We start from the raw sequence: 17,531 nt of genomic DNA on the forward strand, positions 1-17,531 counted from the left end.
ACAGCTGTTCGTTCCTTATTCCAGACCCCCATGATTCCAACGATCCCCTCCCCACCATGAATACATGCTGTGCATGCCACTCTGTGTCTCATGCTACCACATGATCCACAGCAAAGCTGCCCCTTCAAGGGGGCCACTCACATTCTCAAAACTAAATAGCTATGTGCCACCAGTTCATCATGGCGATTTTAGGTTTATGGACTTCCCCTCCTACTCCTTCCTTTGTTGTAGTCCCAAGGATTAGGGGAAAGTGAAAAGACGAGGGAAATAGTTCATAATGCTTATGCTTGGCAGGTACAATTAAATTTAAGATCACCTCTTTTGAGAACCATCACAGTGCTTAGCATGTAAGTACCCACTATGTGGTTGTGATTAGCAAGTGCAGCTGCTCTCCAGAGGAGAGTGCATGCCCATTACCCTGTAGCTTCGGGAAGATTTTTTTTTCCCCTTGAGATGCAAAGAGCTTTGGTAGATCCACCTCGCTGCTCTTCAGACCTGCCCAAATTTGCCTGATCTGCAGGGTGTACACAGCTCAGGCACTCCAGCTGCAGCCCCAGTTTATGTCAGCAAGACATTCACCTGCTGTTTTGGAAAATTGAAAAGGTGGATGATATTTTTTCCCCTGGATTCTGGCCATTCTCTTCTTTACTCTGTCACTCACTACACATGCCACTCACTACAAATGCCTGAGTTCGAAGACACAAAAATCTAGGACACCTTGATGGGAGGAGAAGTCAGAGAAAGCAAAATCCTTCTTTGGAAGTGCTCTTTCAGTGACCCCAGGTGTGGTCTCCAAAGGTAGACGGGAGGGTTGTGATGACAAGGGGAGTGGTTTTGAGTTTCATCCTTGTGTGGCCTTGGGTGGCTACTAGCTCCCAGGTGATGGGCTGATCATTAGTATAATCTCATCAGCCATTTAAAAATAATGGCAGACACACAGGCCCCAGCTCTGGGATTCTGATCCAGAAGGTCTGAAGTAGGGCAGTGAAGGGAACTTCACTGATTTATTTTGAATTCTCTGAGATATTCAGGTGCTCAGCCAGGTTGGATACCACGGCAGCCCAGCTTCCTGTTCCCACCGTGGGAAGCGCTGTCAGAACTCCCCGTGTGGGTATAGTTCGTCCACGTGACAGTTTCTCTCTTTTGTTTATTTATTGAGCTTTTATCAAAGTCTTCCTCTGGATCAGATACTGTGGTTGGTATTGAAGATAATATCGTGAAGATAAGGCACAGTCCCTGCTGGAGAACTTCGCAATATAGTAGGGAACAGCAGAGTATTGCATGGAAGAGGGCAAAGGTGAGCCGCACAACTCCAGGATGGGCCAGAGCATGATGAGTGTGTGTATCTCTTATGGCAGGTTTCTTGCAAATGACAGTAAGTATCTTGAGGAAGGGATGCCCTATGGAATTCACATAGAGATACCCTCTGGCCTAGCTGCAGCCCAGGTGACAGCCAGCTGACCACCAGCCAGTGGTCATGGTGTTGTATGGTGAGTGCTAGGGAGGGTATATGGTATTCCCACCATGACGACATACAGGAGAAGTACTTAACTCAGACTGGAGGACCTGAAGCCTTCCCGGAAGAGGAAAGCCAATTGCCAAAAGACATACAGGATTGAGCTAGGTAATTAAGAGGCAGGAGGTTGTGCCAGGCAGAAAAACTGACACAGCCAGGGTGTGGAGGCTAGAAAAAGCAAGAACTCCTGTAGGTCACTGAGGTTCAGTGACCCAGTATAAGGTGAGACCAGTAAAAGATGGACTGGAAGAGGTTGGCCTTGGCCATAACACAGGGACTGGCAGTGCTAAGGTCATGCAGTGCTGAAAAGCTTGGATATCTAATCTTTCCTACTGTAAAAGCTCTTAGATTTGATCCTGTAGACAATGGGAAGTCATTAATCACTTTTACTAATACCATTTTTCCTTATATATATATTATATATGTATTTTTCTTATATATACTGTATTTGTGTGTATGTATATACATATATATGTATTTGTGTATATGTATATACACATATACAGTATATATATTGTATATGTATATATGTGTGTATATATATGTATGTGTGTGTGTGTGTGTGTGTGTGTGTGTGTAAAATCACCCACAACCTACTGCCCTGGAGAAACACTAAAATATTTTGGCATATTCAATGCATGTCTGCAGGTACATATGTCTATTTTATCCATTGCCAGTTTTTTTTTTTTTTTAAGTAGGCTCCATGCAGAGCCCAGTGTGGGGCCCAGTTTCACAACCCGGAGGTCAGGACCTGAGCTGAGATCAAGAGTTGGACGCTCAGCTGACTGAGACACCCAGGTTCCCCTCCATTGCTAGTTTGTAAGCAGAGGAGTGACATAAACAGATCTTCATTTTACAAAGATCATTTTAGCTTGGTGCTTCTCAACCAGAGGCAGTTTCACCCCCAAAAGACATTTCTGGCTTCCACAACTGAAGGGTGGGAAGTATGGGCATCCAGTGGGTGAGGGGTCAGAGATGTTGCTAAGTAGCCCATTTTGCTAACAGCCCACCCCAAAGCAATGCTGATAGAGCCAAGGCTGGAAGATTGACCTAGTTAAAGCACAAGGAAAGACTGGAGAGGGCAAAACTCGAGTCAGATTGACCAGGTAAGGGACTATTGAGATGATGGATGAGGGAGCAAGCAGGGAGGAGGGCAAAAAGCGGGCAGTTTCGTGCATGGTTTAGAATGTAGAATCATGAGAACCTGGGAATGGGATATGGTGGGTGAAGAAGAAGGAGGAGTGGCGGTTAACTATCCTTTCTGACTTAGGAAACTCAGTGGATGATGAGAAAGCTGGGAAGAGCAGATGTAATGAGGATAAAAAGGAACACATTTGCTTATTTATTCAATGGAGAGTGCTCAAGGAATAAATACTGTGAATGGCACTGCAGAATGCAACCTTGCTTTCTTTAGTCTTGTGAGGACAGCAAAATGGAAATAGAGAAACATAGAATGCTAGGGCTAAGATGGGGAAGTTCCATCCTCTAGGAGCACATAGGAGAAAGTGTATGGTACATTAAGTCTTGAGTCTTCATAGGTCTTCCAGGGCAAATGACATCAACAGTGATTGTTCAAAGGGATGAGAGTTATCCAGGCAACCAGGTGGTAGAAAAATGTTTCAGCCACAATCTGTGCAGATGCTCAGAGATCTGCCAATTCCCTATTGCAGAAGGATATACAAAGGTAAGAAACGAGGCTGGGGAGTGTATGTGGACTAGATGATCTAGGGCCCTATGAATGCAGAGAAGAATTTGAACTTTCACTTGACAGCAAATGGGCATCATTAAAATGTTACACAGCGAAGTAGCATGATTCACTTTATACTGAACACTCTGGCTGAAGTGTAGGGAATGGATTGGATTGGAACAAAACTCAGAGGGACAGATAATGGACGAGTGCAAACATAAAGGCGGCAGATGAAAATGTCTTAACTGGGGTATAAATGAGGAGATGTAGAGGTATGGGTAGTTTCTGAGTGTAAATCAACAGGATCTTTTGATTGATTGCTTAGGGAGGAAGTAGGCATGGAAGGAAGACACGGAGTCCATTTGGGACATGGAGGGTCTGAATCACCCACAGTCACCCAGATGAAGCTCTTCAGTGGCCAGTGTTTAGAGCGTGCTCCATCAGTACTTGGGGGAAGTCACCTGTGGTTCTGGTTTTTAAAAAGAATATTTTTGAGCCATACTCTAATGTAGTGAGTGAGAATTTCTGAATAGTATCAGCAAAGGTATAGAGACAAGAGAGAATATTTTATGGAAGTGAAATAAATTCAGAAAGCGTAGCTTACAGGTACCTGTAGATGAGGGGAGTATGGGGGCATAAGGCTTGAAGGGTGAGGGGTGGTCTGGGAGGCTCATCAGATGAAAGAAGAACCTTGCATTGAGTTCAGATGTTAATACTTTGCAAGGTGTTTAAGCAGGGGACTGATAAGATCACATTTGCATTTTAGAGAGATCACTGTTGGTGGTATGAAGGATGGAGAGGAGTCCAGGAGAGAAATTACAGAAGTTTAATAGGCAGAATGAGTGTAGGGTTGTATGTGAGAGATCTTCAAGATGTGGCCCCAGGAAGGCTTGAGAGCAAACGCAGATGAGGTTGCTTTGTGTCCCTGAAATCACTGGTCCAGAGGATATTTCTCAACATAGCTTCCATGACACTGCTGCTGCCTTCATTTGCCCTGCAAGTGAAAACCAGTTACATCAGAAACATAAATTCACTTTTAGAAGGGCCTGAGTGTGTGCAGAGACTCTGGGCCTCCAAGACACCTGAGTCCTACACCCAGCCAGTAAACCCACTGGGCACGCACGGCAGCGTGGCCCACCATCAGGGGACACGCATCCCCCCGGCCCGCAGCACACCCTTGCACCCAGTGATACTCTGTCATCTCCTGCCACCCTCTGAGTCACCTCCTGTCATGCTCAGGAATGGATCCCTGCCCCAGCTGCCCACACTCCAAGTTAGATTGGAGGCCTGGTGAGCTGCAGGGGCGCCTGGTGATGGCTGTGGCCCCCAGGGCTCGGGAAAGAGTCTTCACAATCTGGCCTGTTCTCTTGGCTCTGGCAAAATTCAATTACTTGCCAGTTCCCAAACTCCCTGGCTGTCTCCAGGTTTTTGCTCATGCTATTCTTCACTCTCTCATACCAGTTCAACTGCCACCTTATCCCGTGGCCTCCCCTGTTCACTGGCCCACCTGTAGGATGTGCTCACCTGCACCTCTGCACACTCAGGACATTGAACATCACATCTCCTTATTGTCCTCACCGCCTCTTTGCTTGTATTTTGGCTTTTTATGCATCTAATCTTTGCTACTGTAAAGGCTCTCAGAACAGGGTCCCTATCACAGACCTATCTGTTTCCTCTGAAGCACTCAAAATAGTGCCTGATGGGAGGGCAGCTAGCAGGTTCAATCAGACTGTGGGGAGGGACGCTGGGTGGCTCAGTGGTTGAGCTCTTTTGGCTCAGGTCGTGATCCTAGGATTGAGTCCTGCATCAGGCTCCCTGCAGACAACCCTCTCCCTCTGCCTATGTCTCTGCCTCTCTCCCTGTGTTTCTCATGAATAAATAAAATCTTTAAAAAAAATAAGACTATAGGGAAAAGAAAAAAGAAAAGCAGTAATTAAGGTCTAGATAGTATACATTTAGAGCTGGTGTTTCAGAGTAATGTGAAACACAGTCCTTGATCTTTATTTCAATTTCTGTTTAAAATTTGTGCTAAACTGTCAGTTATAGTTGAATATCTTTAACATGTATAACTGGCCTCCCAGGTTTTATACCCAACTCTGGGGAAGCGCAAAGCAGCTAGGAGTTCCAATAAAGGAAACTGCATCTTGCCACTTTTGACTGATCTGACCTCAAGTCCCGGTTCATTTGTTTAATTCTCGATTCCCTTTGCTGTTCTCTTAGGGAAGGAGAGGACCTCATTTCATACAGGGCAGTGAGTCATTACTGTCTATTAAATCATGTGCTGTAATTCAGGCCGAGTGCCCCTTGGCATAAGATTATGAATCTAAAAGATCAAAATCTATCTCAATTTGGGACCCATGCCTTGTAAATTTTTCACCTTCTACTGAATCCGAGAGAAGCAACAGAAACAGTAGAAGCATAATTGTTCTCCAAGATGGTTTTATAGTAAATAAGGGATTTCTATAAGCATAACCGTGGAGAAGCCATTTTGTTTTATAAGGTTTGCTTTTTAAACATTGCCTTGTGAATTGTTGAGTCTGGCCTTGACCTAATCTCTCTTCGAAATAAAAATGTACAGAAATAGAAAATCTCTTTCCAATTTGCAAGAACAGTCAGTGTGCCATACCAGCTAAGAAAGAGGGCTCTGGATTTAATGAGCCTGTGGCCAACTCTGAGCTCATTCACTAACTGTGTATGTTGGGCTAAGTCTCCTAATTTCTCTGGCCTCTGTCTCCAAGTCCATAAAATGGCAGCAGTCATAGTATCCCCTTCTCAGGAGCAATGTCTTTAAATGAGGTAAGGTGCATACAGCATGAGAACATTGACACGTAGTAAGCACATAGCACATGTGCACTATTTTTGGTAGTATGTCTTTATGCTGAGTTCAAATCCACATCCACCATTATGTAATTTCTTCTTGGCTACCTGAGTGAAAAAGATGTCAAGTGTTGATCCTAAACAATCATAGGAAAAGGTTTCTGAGATTTTTTTTTCAACAATGCTCTAATCAAGAAATGTCTTCTTCTAGGACATTAGAAATACATCTAATATATTCTCAAGTTATTACGATAGCAAGTGTGTGGTTGATTTTCCACCTCATAAAAGTTAGGCCCTTCTTCAGAGAAATTTTTTCCTGTTCTTTCCACAGATGTGACAGCCATGCAGGAGCTCCTGTGTCTGTGAGGCAAACCATTACGGTGAGTAACCGGAAACTGAAGGTCAGGCCAAGGAATTCAAAATTAATGAAATCCCTGGTTGGCTACCTATAGGCTTCTCCTTGGCTCAGATTGAAATTTACCTTAGAAGCTTAGGTTTGTCCTAGAGAGTTCCAAGTTTCCCAACTGTTGGTTCCCAGTTGGCTCTGCTACTGAAATACACAGCAGGCTCTGCCCAGAGGAAGTGAGGCTGTCGTGTGTTCCCTCACAGCATCAGTGGCATCTCTGACATTCTACCTCGAGTCTTTCCTGTGCCACCTTGAAGAACTAGACAGTGGAAGAGGTGAGAGGCATCCACCGCCACTTTTGCAAGCCAGTGTGGGTCTGGGTTGGACCTTTTCTGGACAAGATCATCATTTGTATTCAGAGTGGAAGCCACTGATTGGTGAGGAACTGGAACTAGTTTGAACTGGAACTAGTTCACGTTTGGGGACTGACCCAACACAACCCTCCACTGAGGGCTTAGATTTAAATGTATCTGTGTTCACGTGCTGACAGAATTGGGAAGTCGTACAGTGTGTGTGTGTGTGTGTGTGTGTGTGTGTGTGTGTGTCGCTTTTTCGTGGTCCTTTCTTTGGATCTTCACATGCCTGTGTCTTACTGTGTGACTCATGTGTTTTGGAGATGAAAGAGAATGTCGGAAAGGATGTAAGGTGCAGGAGGAGGGCAGAGGCATTTTTCAATGTATTGTGGTCTTACCCCAAGACCTGGCTCTCTTGAGCACGCTCGCTCTTTACAAAATGCCTGGTAGAATTCTGGTGAGGAGGACATATAAACAGAAGTTCTTTATTTCAGAAACAAAAGAGAGCCTGGGCTCTCCTTCAGAGTCGAATAACGCTGAGCACGGTCTCCTTGCTATGTGTGGGCCCCAACCGGGACACCACACCGGCAGCTGCTGCACTGTCCTGGAGAACCGGCTATCACCCAGCACTTGACATACATCATTGCATTTAAGCCCCAGGGGAGATCTACAAAGTATGCTCTAGTATCCCCATCTTAAAGATGAAGAAGCTGAGGTTTCAAGAATTTGGTGATTATGTTCAAGGTCGCTGGTAAATGGCAGAGTCGAGATTAGAAAATCTGTGTTTCTATAACTCCATGGCTCTGTCAGCCCTGAAGCCCCTTTTGCTGAGTAGCCCTGCTGGCTTACCACCAGCAGCCCCTCCTTTCATGGAGCAGGGGATTGAAGTGTGTGTGTCCAGCCTTGTTCCAGGATGCTTCTGTCTTCTTGATTTTCCTTGGAGAAGCACTCAGAGCTAACCTCCCCCTACCATTTGAGAGCTATGGATAGGGCCTGAAGCATAGGAGGAACGCAAAAAAGAAATGCAAATGCCTAGAAGTTATAAAACAGTAGAGCTAATTTGGAATCCTCAGGATGTGAAAACCCAGTCTGAGGATTAATAGGTATCTTTTGTTGGCACTCCTGATTGCTGCTTGCATTGAACCATTTCACTACTTAGAAGCAAGTCCCTCTGCAAGGTAAGAGCTGGGAAGATAAATGAAACTCAAGGTGGTGATTGTTGATACCAGTTCATAACTTTTTTAAAAATTCAAATTCCATTATAAAGTTAATATTTTTTATAAAAACCCATTATACAAATAATGAAACTGCCTAAAACAAAAGTTTTGTATGACATATAGATTTCCATTATTTATTCATGGAAATCTTCTTCCCTCAACCTGCAAATAGCTGGAAGTTGGCCATTGATGCTCAGGTTCTTGCCAAGATCTGAGGTAATAAACTTCCCCTCACTTGGTTAGCAACCCAACAGGAAGGTTATAAAGTGGATTCTGGTATTTTATAGGAGACTGTGCTACATTATTAAATGACTTTCTACTCAAAGAGAAGACAGCTGCAATGTAAACATTTTCATCAGCTTAAAAGAAGCAAAACATTTCAGAAAACAATCTTTGGAGCTAGAGAGAAAGTTAGAGATTTGTTACTCAGAGTTTCTCCCAGCCTCAGCCCTACTGACATCTTGGGCTGAGTGATTCCCTGTTGGGGACCATCCTATGTCTCACAGGATGTTTACCACATCCCTGGCCTCCATCTACTAAATGGAAGAGAACTAATAGTTCTCTTCCACTCGATTGTGACAATCAAAAATATGTCCAGAAATTGCCAGCGTTCCTTGAGGTGCAAAATTCCCCCACAAGAGCTACCTCCTTACAAATGAGAAAGCCAAGGTCAAAGTAGTAACCATTTCTGAGAATAGAGATAAGACCTATCCCCTTGGCCACTTAATCACTCTTCACCTCTGAACTGATTTGGGCTGGGCCTAATGTTAGGTGATATGTGAGCTCTGTGCCCCCGGAGATGCATCGCCAGGGTACTTACCACACTGAGCCAGTGTGAGCTCCCCGAGGCTGGGACTGTGTCTGTTCACCAGCCTCTCCCCACTGCTGGGCACAACCTGAGCACTCAGAGGTTGAAAGAAGAAATGAATGAGTGCTTTTAAGCTCCAGGTGCACTGGTGAAATTTACCTTTGCAGGAAAGCAGACAGAACAAATTCAGTAACACCTTGAAAAATTAATTTGTTGACTTTGCCAGGGTGTTTGATAACATCAGTGAGCTCAGGCTTCAACTCCGACAGCTGTCCTACAGGTTTGGCCACCTGAGGAAGTTCTCAAATGGTCTAAGGTTACTCTGTGACAGAAGGTTTGTTTGTCTTGTCATGTTAGAATTGTAGACAGTATCAGTGGAGTGAGCTGGATTGAGTAAAAGGCTGCATTTTGCTCAGCCTGCTTTATGTACCATGTTTGAGAATAGAACTGAGATTTTTTTTTTTTTTTGGCCAAAGGGTAGGCTATTTTTCTTCCTTCCTTCCTTCCTTCCTTCCTTCCTTCCTTCCTTCCTTCCTTTCTTTCTTTTTTATTTATTTATTCATGATAGACAGAGAGAGAGAGACAGAGAGACAGAGACACAGGAGGAGGGAGAAGCAGGCTCCATGCCAGGAGCCCGATGTGGGACTCAATCCCGGGACTCCGGGATCGTGTCCTGGGCCAAAGGCAGGCGCCAAACCGCTGAGCCACCCAGGGATCCCCGAGAATAGAACTGAGATTTTAAGAGCCTCTGGCTTCTTTTTTTTTTTTTAATTTTTATTTATTTATGATAGTCACACAGAGAGAGAGAGAGAGAGGCAGAGACACAGGCAGAGGGAGAAGCAGGCTCCATGCACCGGGAGCCCGACGTGGGATTCGATCCCGGGTCTCCAGGATCACGCCCTGGGCCAAAGGCAGGCGCCAAACCACTGCGCCACCCAGGGATCCCAAGAGCCTCTGGCTTCTAATCATTTTGAGATTCTGACTTCTAATTCTTTGGAACGATTTTCTAATTCATTTGACTGTAAGCCTCAGAAGGAGTCCCCTGCGAAATCCTCTGTAACCACAGAATAGGAATGGCTAACAATGAGGATTCAGCAAGTGCTAGACACCATTCTAAAGTGTTTCACAGCCATTAATTCATGTAATCATCATAGCAGCCCTATGCGGCTGGGGGATGGGTGTTGCTGCTATTGTCATTACTATTATGTCTTCATTTTACCAAAGAACCAAAGGTACCAAAAGTTTATCTTGTCCAAAGTTATACCGCTAATAAAGGGCAGAACTAGGATTTGGACTGGTGTAGAGCTCATAATTTGCCTCAGACATGCTTTCCTGAGTCCTAATATTGTATATACTGTGTGTCTTGATTTTTGTACTGAAGAAATCTCAAATACATAGTCTTCTACCCTGCTGTATCATCAGTCAGGCCATGGCTGTGTGTGCATTGAGGGCCTGGAAGGTCTGGAACACTGAAAGCAACGTTTTTGTCCACAGAGCTTACCATCTAATTAAAGATCATGTCCATGAGTAAAATACCAGTAAAAAGCAACATAATGGAAAGAACAGGGTTAGGGGTCAGATAATATGAGTGTGAGCAGCTAGTGCTACCATTTATTATTCCTAGGGCTTAAAGAAGGCGCTTATCCCAGACTCCATTTTTCCATCTGCAGAATGGGAATGATAATCCCTACTTAATTTGAAAACTTGTTCTAAGGATCCAATGAGAGGATATTTTGTAAGTATATCGAAAATGGAATAAATGAGTGATTTTGTTCAAAGTTAAGGTAGTTGGTATCAAGTGGCTCTACAAAAATGTGATAGTGAAGTTCAGAAGTGGGAAATGATATGGTGGCAAGAGTGGTGTTGGAATTCAGCTCAGTAAATATTCATGAGTCACTTACCTGCTGATGCCATGCTGGGTGCTCAGGATACAGAGGTGAACACTAGCTCTCTTCGTTCTTTTAGAAGTTGGTCCACCTCCAGGGTCCTGATCCAGGGTCCTTGTTTCCTGGACCAGGGTGGGGACTGAAATATGTGGTAGGTGGGAAGGGGAGAGAGGTCCAGTGGTAAAGCAAAAGTGGAAAGTTGGTAAACAACTTCCATAGGACATCACCGGTATGATAATATGTACAGTGAGCCACAAGCTGGACTCTGAGGGACGTGATTCCATTTTCCAGGAGAAGAGGAGGAGAGAGAGCAAAGATCAGGAGCAGAGGCGTGGCGGTCTAGGAGGAAGGGCACGGTTTTCTAGAGAACTGTGTGTAGTGAGCTTGGAATACCAGGCCTTTGAAGAGAGATTGTTGAGGAGGAGTGGCTGAAATTAAGGGTTGGAAGAGCATTTCAACATGACTTTGAACCTCATCCTCTAGGCCAGGAATGGGAATTAGGCTTTTTCTTTTATGGCAACTTCATGTCATGAATCATTGTTTTGTGGAGGATTCTGAATCTGAGACAAGAGTCCCGACTGAGAATCCACGTGCGCTCTGGCCCCAAGAGGGATTTACCTCCATTCTGGATACCAGGAAACGTCCCCCCAGCAGGACCTGTGTTTGGCCTCAGAAGATGCTTCCAGCTAGAGCATAGTGTACTAATAAACTAATAAAACAGCAAAGAGAGGCAATTCAGCCTGGGCTGTGGAATCTCAGAGATTGGGAAAGAAGCCTTCCCTCCACCAGTGTGATCTGAAGCAAATGACCCAACCTCTTGAAACTTCATTTCTCCCAAGTGCAATTTTCCCAAAGTGGGAATAGTAATAGTACCAACATCATAATGTGGTTAAAATAATGAAATAAGGTAACCTGCATAAAACCCTAAGCATGTTGCCTAGAATATGCAATGTACTGTTGCTGCTGCTAATAATACTAGTTAATAGTAACAGTAACTACTCACATATAGCTCTAATAAAAGAGATCTATAGAGCAGTAGTAGTATGCCTGGTACCTACTATTGACTAGCAGTTACTTGTTTAACCATTTCATCACTGAAAAAAATGTCCTTGCTGAGTTAAAGTTGAGTGTAAATAAACTCTGTATTTTCTCTTAGTCACATAGTTTGTACCTGTGTGTGGGATAACACGTTGGATGAGTAGCATCAGTCTTGAACCAGAGGCTCCGGGCAGACATATAACCAAACGGGGTAGTATTCAGGGTCTCTAGAGCATAATAATCCTTCATAGCTTTGAAAGGTTCATCTCCTCACCTGAGCCCCCAGTCCAAGTATTTTTCATTTAAGTATAAATTCTCATTATAAAAACATATGATCCAGGAGGCCAAAAGGGATGTGTTCTGATCTACATAGAGGAAACCTGAAGTTTGTTTCAGTGTTAAAATGCTTGAGAGACAATGATGCTTGCTATTCTTTTAATCAGATGCATCTAATCTGATCAGTTTCCAGTTTTATCCAATTGGTATCTCACTGTAGTTGTTTTGCCTTTAATATTTGTTTACTTCTGAATTTTATTTTATTTTATTTTTTTAAAAATTTTTTAAATTTATTTATGATAGCCACAGAGAGAGAGAGAGAGAGGCAGAGACATAGGCAGAGGGAGAAGCAGGCTCCATGCACCGGGAGCCCGACGTGGGATTCGATCCCAGGTCTCCAAGATCGTGCCCTGGGCCAAAGGCAGGCGCTAAACTGCTGCACCACCCAGGGATCCCACTTCTGAATTTTATATTAGAATGTTACATTATACCCAATGACCTGCATAAGTTATCACAGGATTGTTTCTCTCTTATTCATAAACCTCTGTGTGTATCCCATTCTTTGCCTATAGAACTGAAGAGCAGTGAAATGTGGGCAGGGTTCCTACAAAAAATGACCTATATCTTAAGAAAACAACAGGCAGGAGTGAAAATCCTGACTTGTGAGGAACATAGAAATCAAGAAAACCTGGGGTTTGGAATTGGACAAACCTGCGACAGAGAAGTAACATAGTTGGAGCTTCGGAAAAATTAGAGATTTGGTCTTAAGCTTTTTTTTTTTAAGATTTTATTTATTTATTCATGAGAGACACACACACACAGAGAGAGAGAGAGAGGCAGAGACACAGGCAAAGGGAGAAGCAGGCTCCATGCAGGGAGCCCAATGTAGGACTCAATCCTGGAACTCCGGGGTCACACCCTGGGCCGAAGGCAGGTGCTAAACTGCTGAGCCACCCAGTGATCCCCTGGTCTTAAGCTTTTAAGGGGAGATGAAATGTAATGGCAAACATCAAATGGAAAGAGAAAACTTGGAGGGGGAGTGGGAACCAAGCTGCAAGCACTGGATCTCAGAGTGAGTGCACTGACAGCAAGATCAGCCAGGAAGGGACTGCTGGCCTTATTCAGGCACAGGTGCAGAAGGAGTCACAGTGGATCACAAGCGACAGAGCCTGTGTGACAGAGAAGATGCAAATGCAGTTTTGGCAAAAGAAAGTGAAGGTGTGGGAGTGGACCATCCCCCAAGGTCATGGAGACAAATTAGCGCTTGAAAGTAGGGCCATGATGGATTTGGAGAAATCATGCTAGAAAGGAAAACATTAGCTTTACATCGTTCTCCTAAACTCTCTAAAACTAGCATTGGTGTTTCCAAAAAAAACCCCACACATGTATAAGGTCATACTTTTTAGCACCTTTGATTCAGAACTGTTTATCAGCTGCTTATGTATCTGGGAGGTCCTACCATTCTCCATGAACTCCAAGGGTAGGAATAGTCGTTGTTTTCCACTAAATCCATCAAGTTCCTAAATCTTAAGGTCGGCTAAAAGCTTCAGCTAGCCAGCTCTTGATAGAGCAGGGACAGTGCTAAGAAATCTAAAATTCCCGCCATTGGGGCCGTGGAGACAACACCCCCCAATTCAAGAGAAGCCAATTTCTTTCCTCTATTCCAGGAAACTCCCTAAGATTTGTGTCGTGCTGTATAAGTTTCTAGGTGTATTTGGCAGAAACTCAATATATTGCTTGAAGACTCATGCTAAAAACAGTTCGTGTAGGTATAGAGAAGTTTGGGACCATTTGCAAATGGCAGAAATAATGAAACACTGTAAGTTGAGAAGTTATGTGTTAGAAAAATTGATTTGCAGTCTTTTAGATGAAGAATTTTAGGTTTGGGACATTTATGTGGGGACATGTGAGTATTCTGGCTAAAGAAGGTCCAGAAATAATACTGCATTTTCTGTTTTAAAATTAGCAGGCAAAAATACACAACTCACCTCTGGAAAATCAACCAGTTGATGGTGTATTTGTCCCAAGGCCAACAAGCATGAGGGAAGGAAGTGGCATGCCCCCGTGGGATGCTTCACTGCTGGAAAATGAGTTCTTCCAAGGTAAGACTATACATGAAACTGCCTTTGGGACTCCTTGCACTAAAGCAAGTAATGATTACAGTTGTATATAATGCTTATATACTTATAAAATGCTCAAACTTTGTACAGTTGTATATAATGCTTATATACTTATAAAATGCTCAAACCCTGTACTTTATTTTTGAAATCCTTTCGTTCACCTTATCTGAAGAGGAGGCTGTTATATGCCTTTAAAACAAATATTAAAGAATCTTATATATATATTTTTAAAGATTTTATTTATTTATTCATGAGAGATACAGAGAGAAAGGCAGAGACAGGCAGAGGGAGAAACAGGCTCCCTGCGGGGAGCCCGATGTGGGACTCAATCCCCCAACTCTGGGATCACGCCCTGAGCCAAAGGCAGATGCTCAACCACTGAGCCACCCAGGCATCCCAAGAAACTTATATTTAAATATAATCTAAGCAAATATGCTCAGACCAAGGCTGATAAATCTGTCGAATGATAATAATGCTTAATATTTAACCTCAGGTAAAAGGAAATGCATTTTTAAGAAATGTGGCTATAAAGTTTATTGTTCTAAATAGATTTTTATTATTCCTAGTCAGTACCTAAATGCACTATGATAAAACCTAATTGTTGTTAAACAACTAACCTTAAACAACAGATAACAATTACAACTGAGACAGATTCAAAAGTAACCACATGCACATGGATCTTATTATGTGGATAATAAGCACAGCTCCCTTTTACATAGATTATTCCATATTAAAATAAGCCCAGCCATTTGAACAGTGAACTCTGAAGTCTATTCACCAGCTTCACCCTGAGGAACTGAATTCGGTTTGCAAAGGCAATGACCTCCCCTCAGTGCTATAGTTGGGACAGGTGGGGTGGCCAGTTCAACCTCTTAGTTACATGGTTTCTGGCAGAAAACTGGCTTCAGAAGTTACAATATCTTGGTTACAAAACAAAGATATAAAACAAAGATATATAACAAACCTTTAGGTTTTGCTAGTACAGGAGAGCTACTCTTTATGACATGAAAAAAAATGATTTGGCTTCTTTGAATATAAAGAGGAAACACAAAACAGAATTTTTTTTAAAGCTTAACAGTAATGAATAAAACAGCATTTTTCAATGATTTAAAATCCTGCTATGGGGATGATAAGGGTAGTTACATCTAGAGAAGAATTCAAGTGATTTTTACCTTGTTGTCATACTTCCTTGTATTTTCTTTTATAATCATATACTGCTTTTGTAGGCAGCAAAGACTTTATTTAAGGGGGAAAAAACTACAAATAGCTTAAAAGGGAGAGCAGAAATCAAAAAGATTTTATTATAATTTGTTTTAAAGACAGATTTTTCTTTTACTCATTACATAGTTTTGTTTTCTTTTTACCTCACTTTACAGTTTGGCATTGTTGTATTCTTGTATGTATGGGTATAGGGAATTATTTCAGAGATGGGAGATAAATAACTTTTTTTCTTCAGGTTGATTCCCTGAAGAATTCCTTAGAGATCTTTAATGCTCAAGATTAGTTCTTCTGCTGGCTGTGCAAACTTAAATAGGAACTAGCTTACAAATAAAATAGTGTTGGAAAAATCCAAAACAGACATCAAAAATTTCTTCAGCACCTGCCCTAAGATAGTTGACATGCCCACAAATACATCCCACCCACATTCACAGATACTGATATGCCTCACTTTCCTTCTCATTGAAGAGTTCAGGTGAAATTTTTAATGACAAATAATTTAAGGAGAAAGTGCACCATTTTATGTAACTCAGAAGGAAAGGTGTGACTTCTTCAGCAATTTAAATAATCCCATAATTTATTTCTCATACCAGATTTGATTATCATTAATGAACATTTCTTTAATAAATACATAATCTAAATACATATATACATACATACATACATAATCTACTTGCTTGTATTTATTGTAAAATGAATATGGTAAAATATATCCACTAGAGGATGGGCTTTAGGGAATCTGGAAATCTTAAAAGATTATGGTTCTATTTAAATTCTGTAAGTTTTTCTTGAAGAAAAGAGATCAAATATGATTAAGTAAGCACGATTCAAAGAAACACTAACCAACTGAAAATATCCTGTGTCTTGTCTGAGGTCACAGAGGCTATGGTCCTAGTAAGCATGGTCTCTGGGGTTTGGGCTGCCGCAGGTCCTCCATATTAAAAAGTGGTCATTGGGCTCTGATTTGGACATCAGCCTCTGACCTTGCCACCAAGAGAAACATAAATATTGCTTAACAACAGCAAATTCAAATCCTTGTAACATCGTGAACTTACAGGGAAATCATCTTTATAGTTCATTAAAAGAGAAAATGAAAAGTGAACTTTTATGGCACAGGCATTGCATTATGTGGACTCAGGAGACAGTGCCTGGATCCACCTACTATTGTGTGACCTTGACAACTTAATCTGTTCACATCTAGTTTCCTCATTTATAAAACAAGCATAGTGATAGTACCAATTGTATAAGGGTCTGTGAGGATCTAATGAGTTAATTAATTAAATGTTTAGAACTAGACCTGACACATAGAAAGTATTATGTTGGGAGCCCTGGTGGCTCAGCGGTTTAGCACTGCCTTCAGCCCAGGGCGTGATCCTGGAGACTAGGATCGAGTCCCACGTCGGGCTCCCTGCATGGAGCCTGCTTCTTCCTCTGCCTGTGTCTCTGCCTCTCTCTCTCTCTCTCTCTCCCTCCCTCTCTGTCGATCATGAATAAAAAAAAAAAAATCTTTAAGAAAGTATTGTGTTATAGAGGTGATAATGGATCTTCATTTTCCTGGGAAAAACAAGCCAGCATTACCATATCATTTAACAACACTGCATAGAACTTTAACCTTTATATCTTGTTCAAGTCCATCCGAATAAGTATGTTTATAAATTATATACTTAACCTTTTGGTGATAAGGCTATTTTCTTAACAGTACAACTGAGAAATCGCATGCCACTTACAGACTCTCATTTTTATTGCGATCCTCTGAGGTAAACATAGTGGGAAATATTTTAGCCACCCAGTGACACAAACGATGAACTAAAAAATACAACAACAAACATACGATCAAAATTTTGCTGTTAGAAAAAATATATAACTTTATGTCCTTAAAGGCATTATCAAAGGTTAATTTTGAAAAAGTATGAATAAGAAGCTTCTACTATAACCTTGTAAAATTCAGTATAATTTAAAGAACATAATCAAAATTAATGTCATCACATTTATATAAAAATAAAGTTATAAGGGCACCTGGGTTGCTCAGTGGTTAGGCACCCAACTCTTCGATTTTGGCACAGGTGTTGATCTCAGGGTCGTGAGTTCAAGGTCCACATTGGACTCTGTGCTGGGCATGGAGCCTACTTTAAAAAAAATACAAAATAGGGGCTCCCTGGGTGGCTCAGTGGTTTGGTGCCTGCCTTTGGCCCAGGGCTTGATCCTGGAATCCTGGAATCCTGGGATCAAGTCCCACATCGGGCTCCCTG

General features: G+C 42.3%; 1 protein-coding gene across 5 annotated transcripts in view; it reads left to right on the plus strand.

The window, feature by feature from the left end:
• Nucleotides 1–17,531, plus strand: part of EXPH5 (exophilin 5) — a 72,829-nt gene that overhangs the window by 46,096 nt on the left and 9,202 nt on the right. For 3 of the 5 annotated variants that reach the window (XM_041770319.1, XM_041770322.1, XM_041770323.1), the window contains 2 exons: nt 6,352–6,400; nt 13,911–14,046. In XM_041770319.1, the coding sequence (XP_041626253.1) occupies nt 6,352–6,400; nt 13,911–14,046 (185 nt within the window). The remainder of the gene's footprint in view (nt 1–6,351; nt 6,401–13,910; nt 14,047–17,531) is intronic. The other 2 variants (XM_041770321.1, XM_041770324.1) reach the window with 1 other exon arrangement.

Source organism: Vulpes lagopus, chromosome 10 (genome assembly GCF_018345385.1).
Source record: "Vulpes lagopus strain Blue_001 chromosome 10, ASM1834538v1, whole genome shotgun sequence".
Taxonomy (NCBI): domain Eukaryota; kingdom Metazoa; phylum Chordata; class Mammalia; order Carnivora; family Canidae; genus Vulpes; species Vulpes lagopus.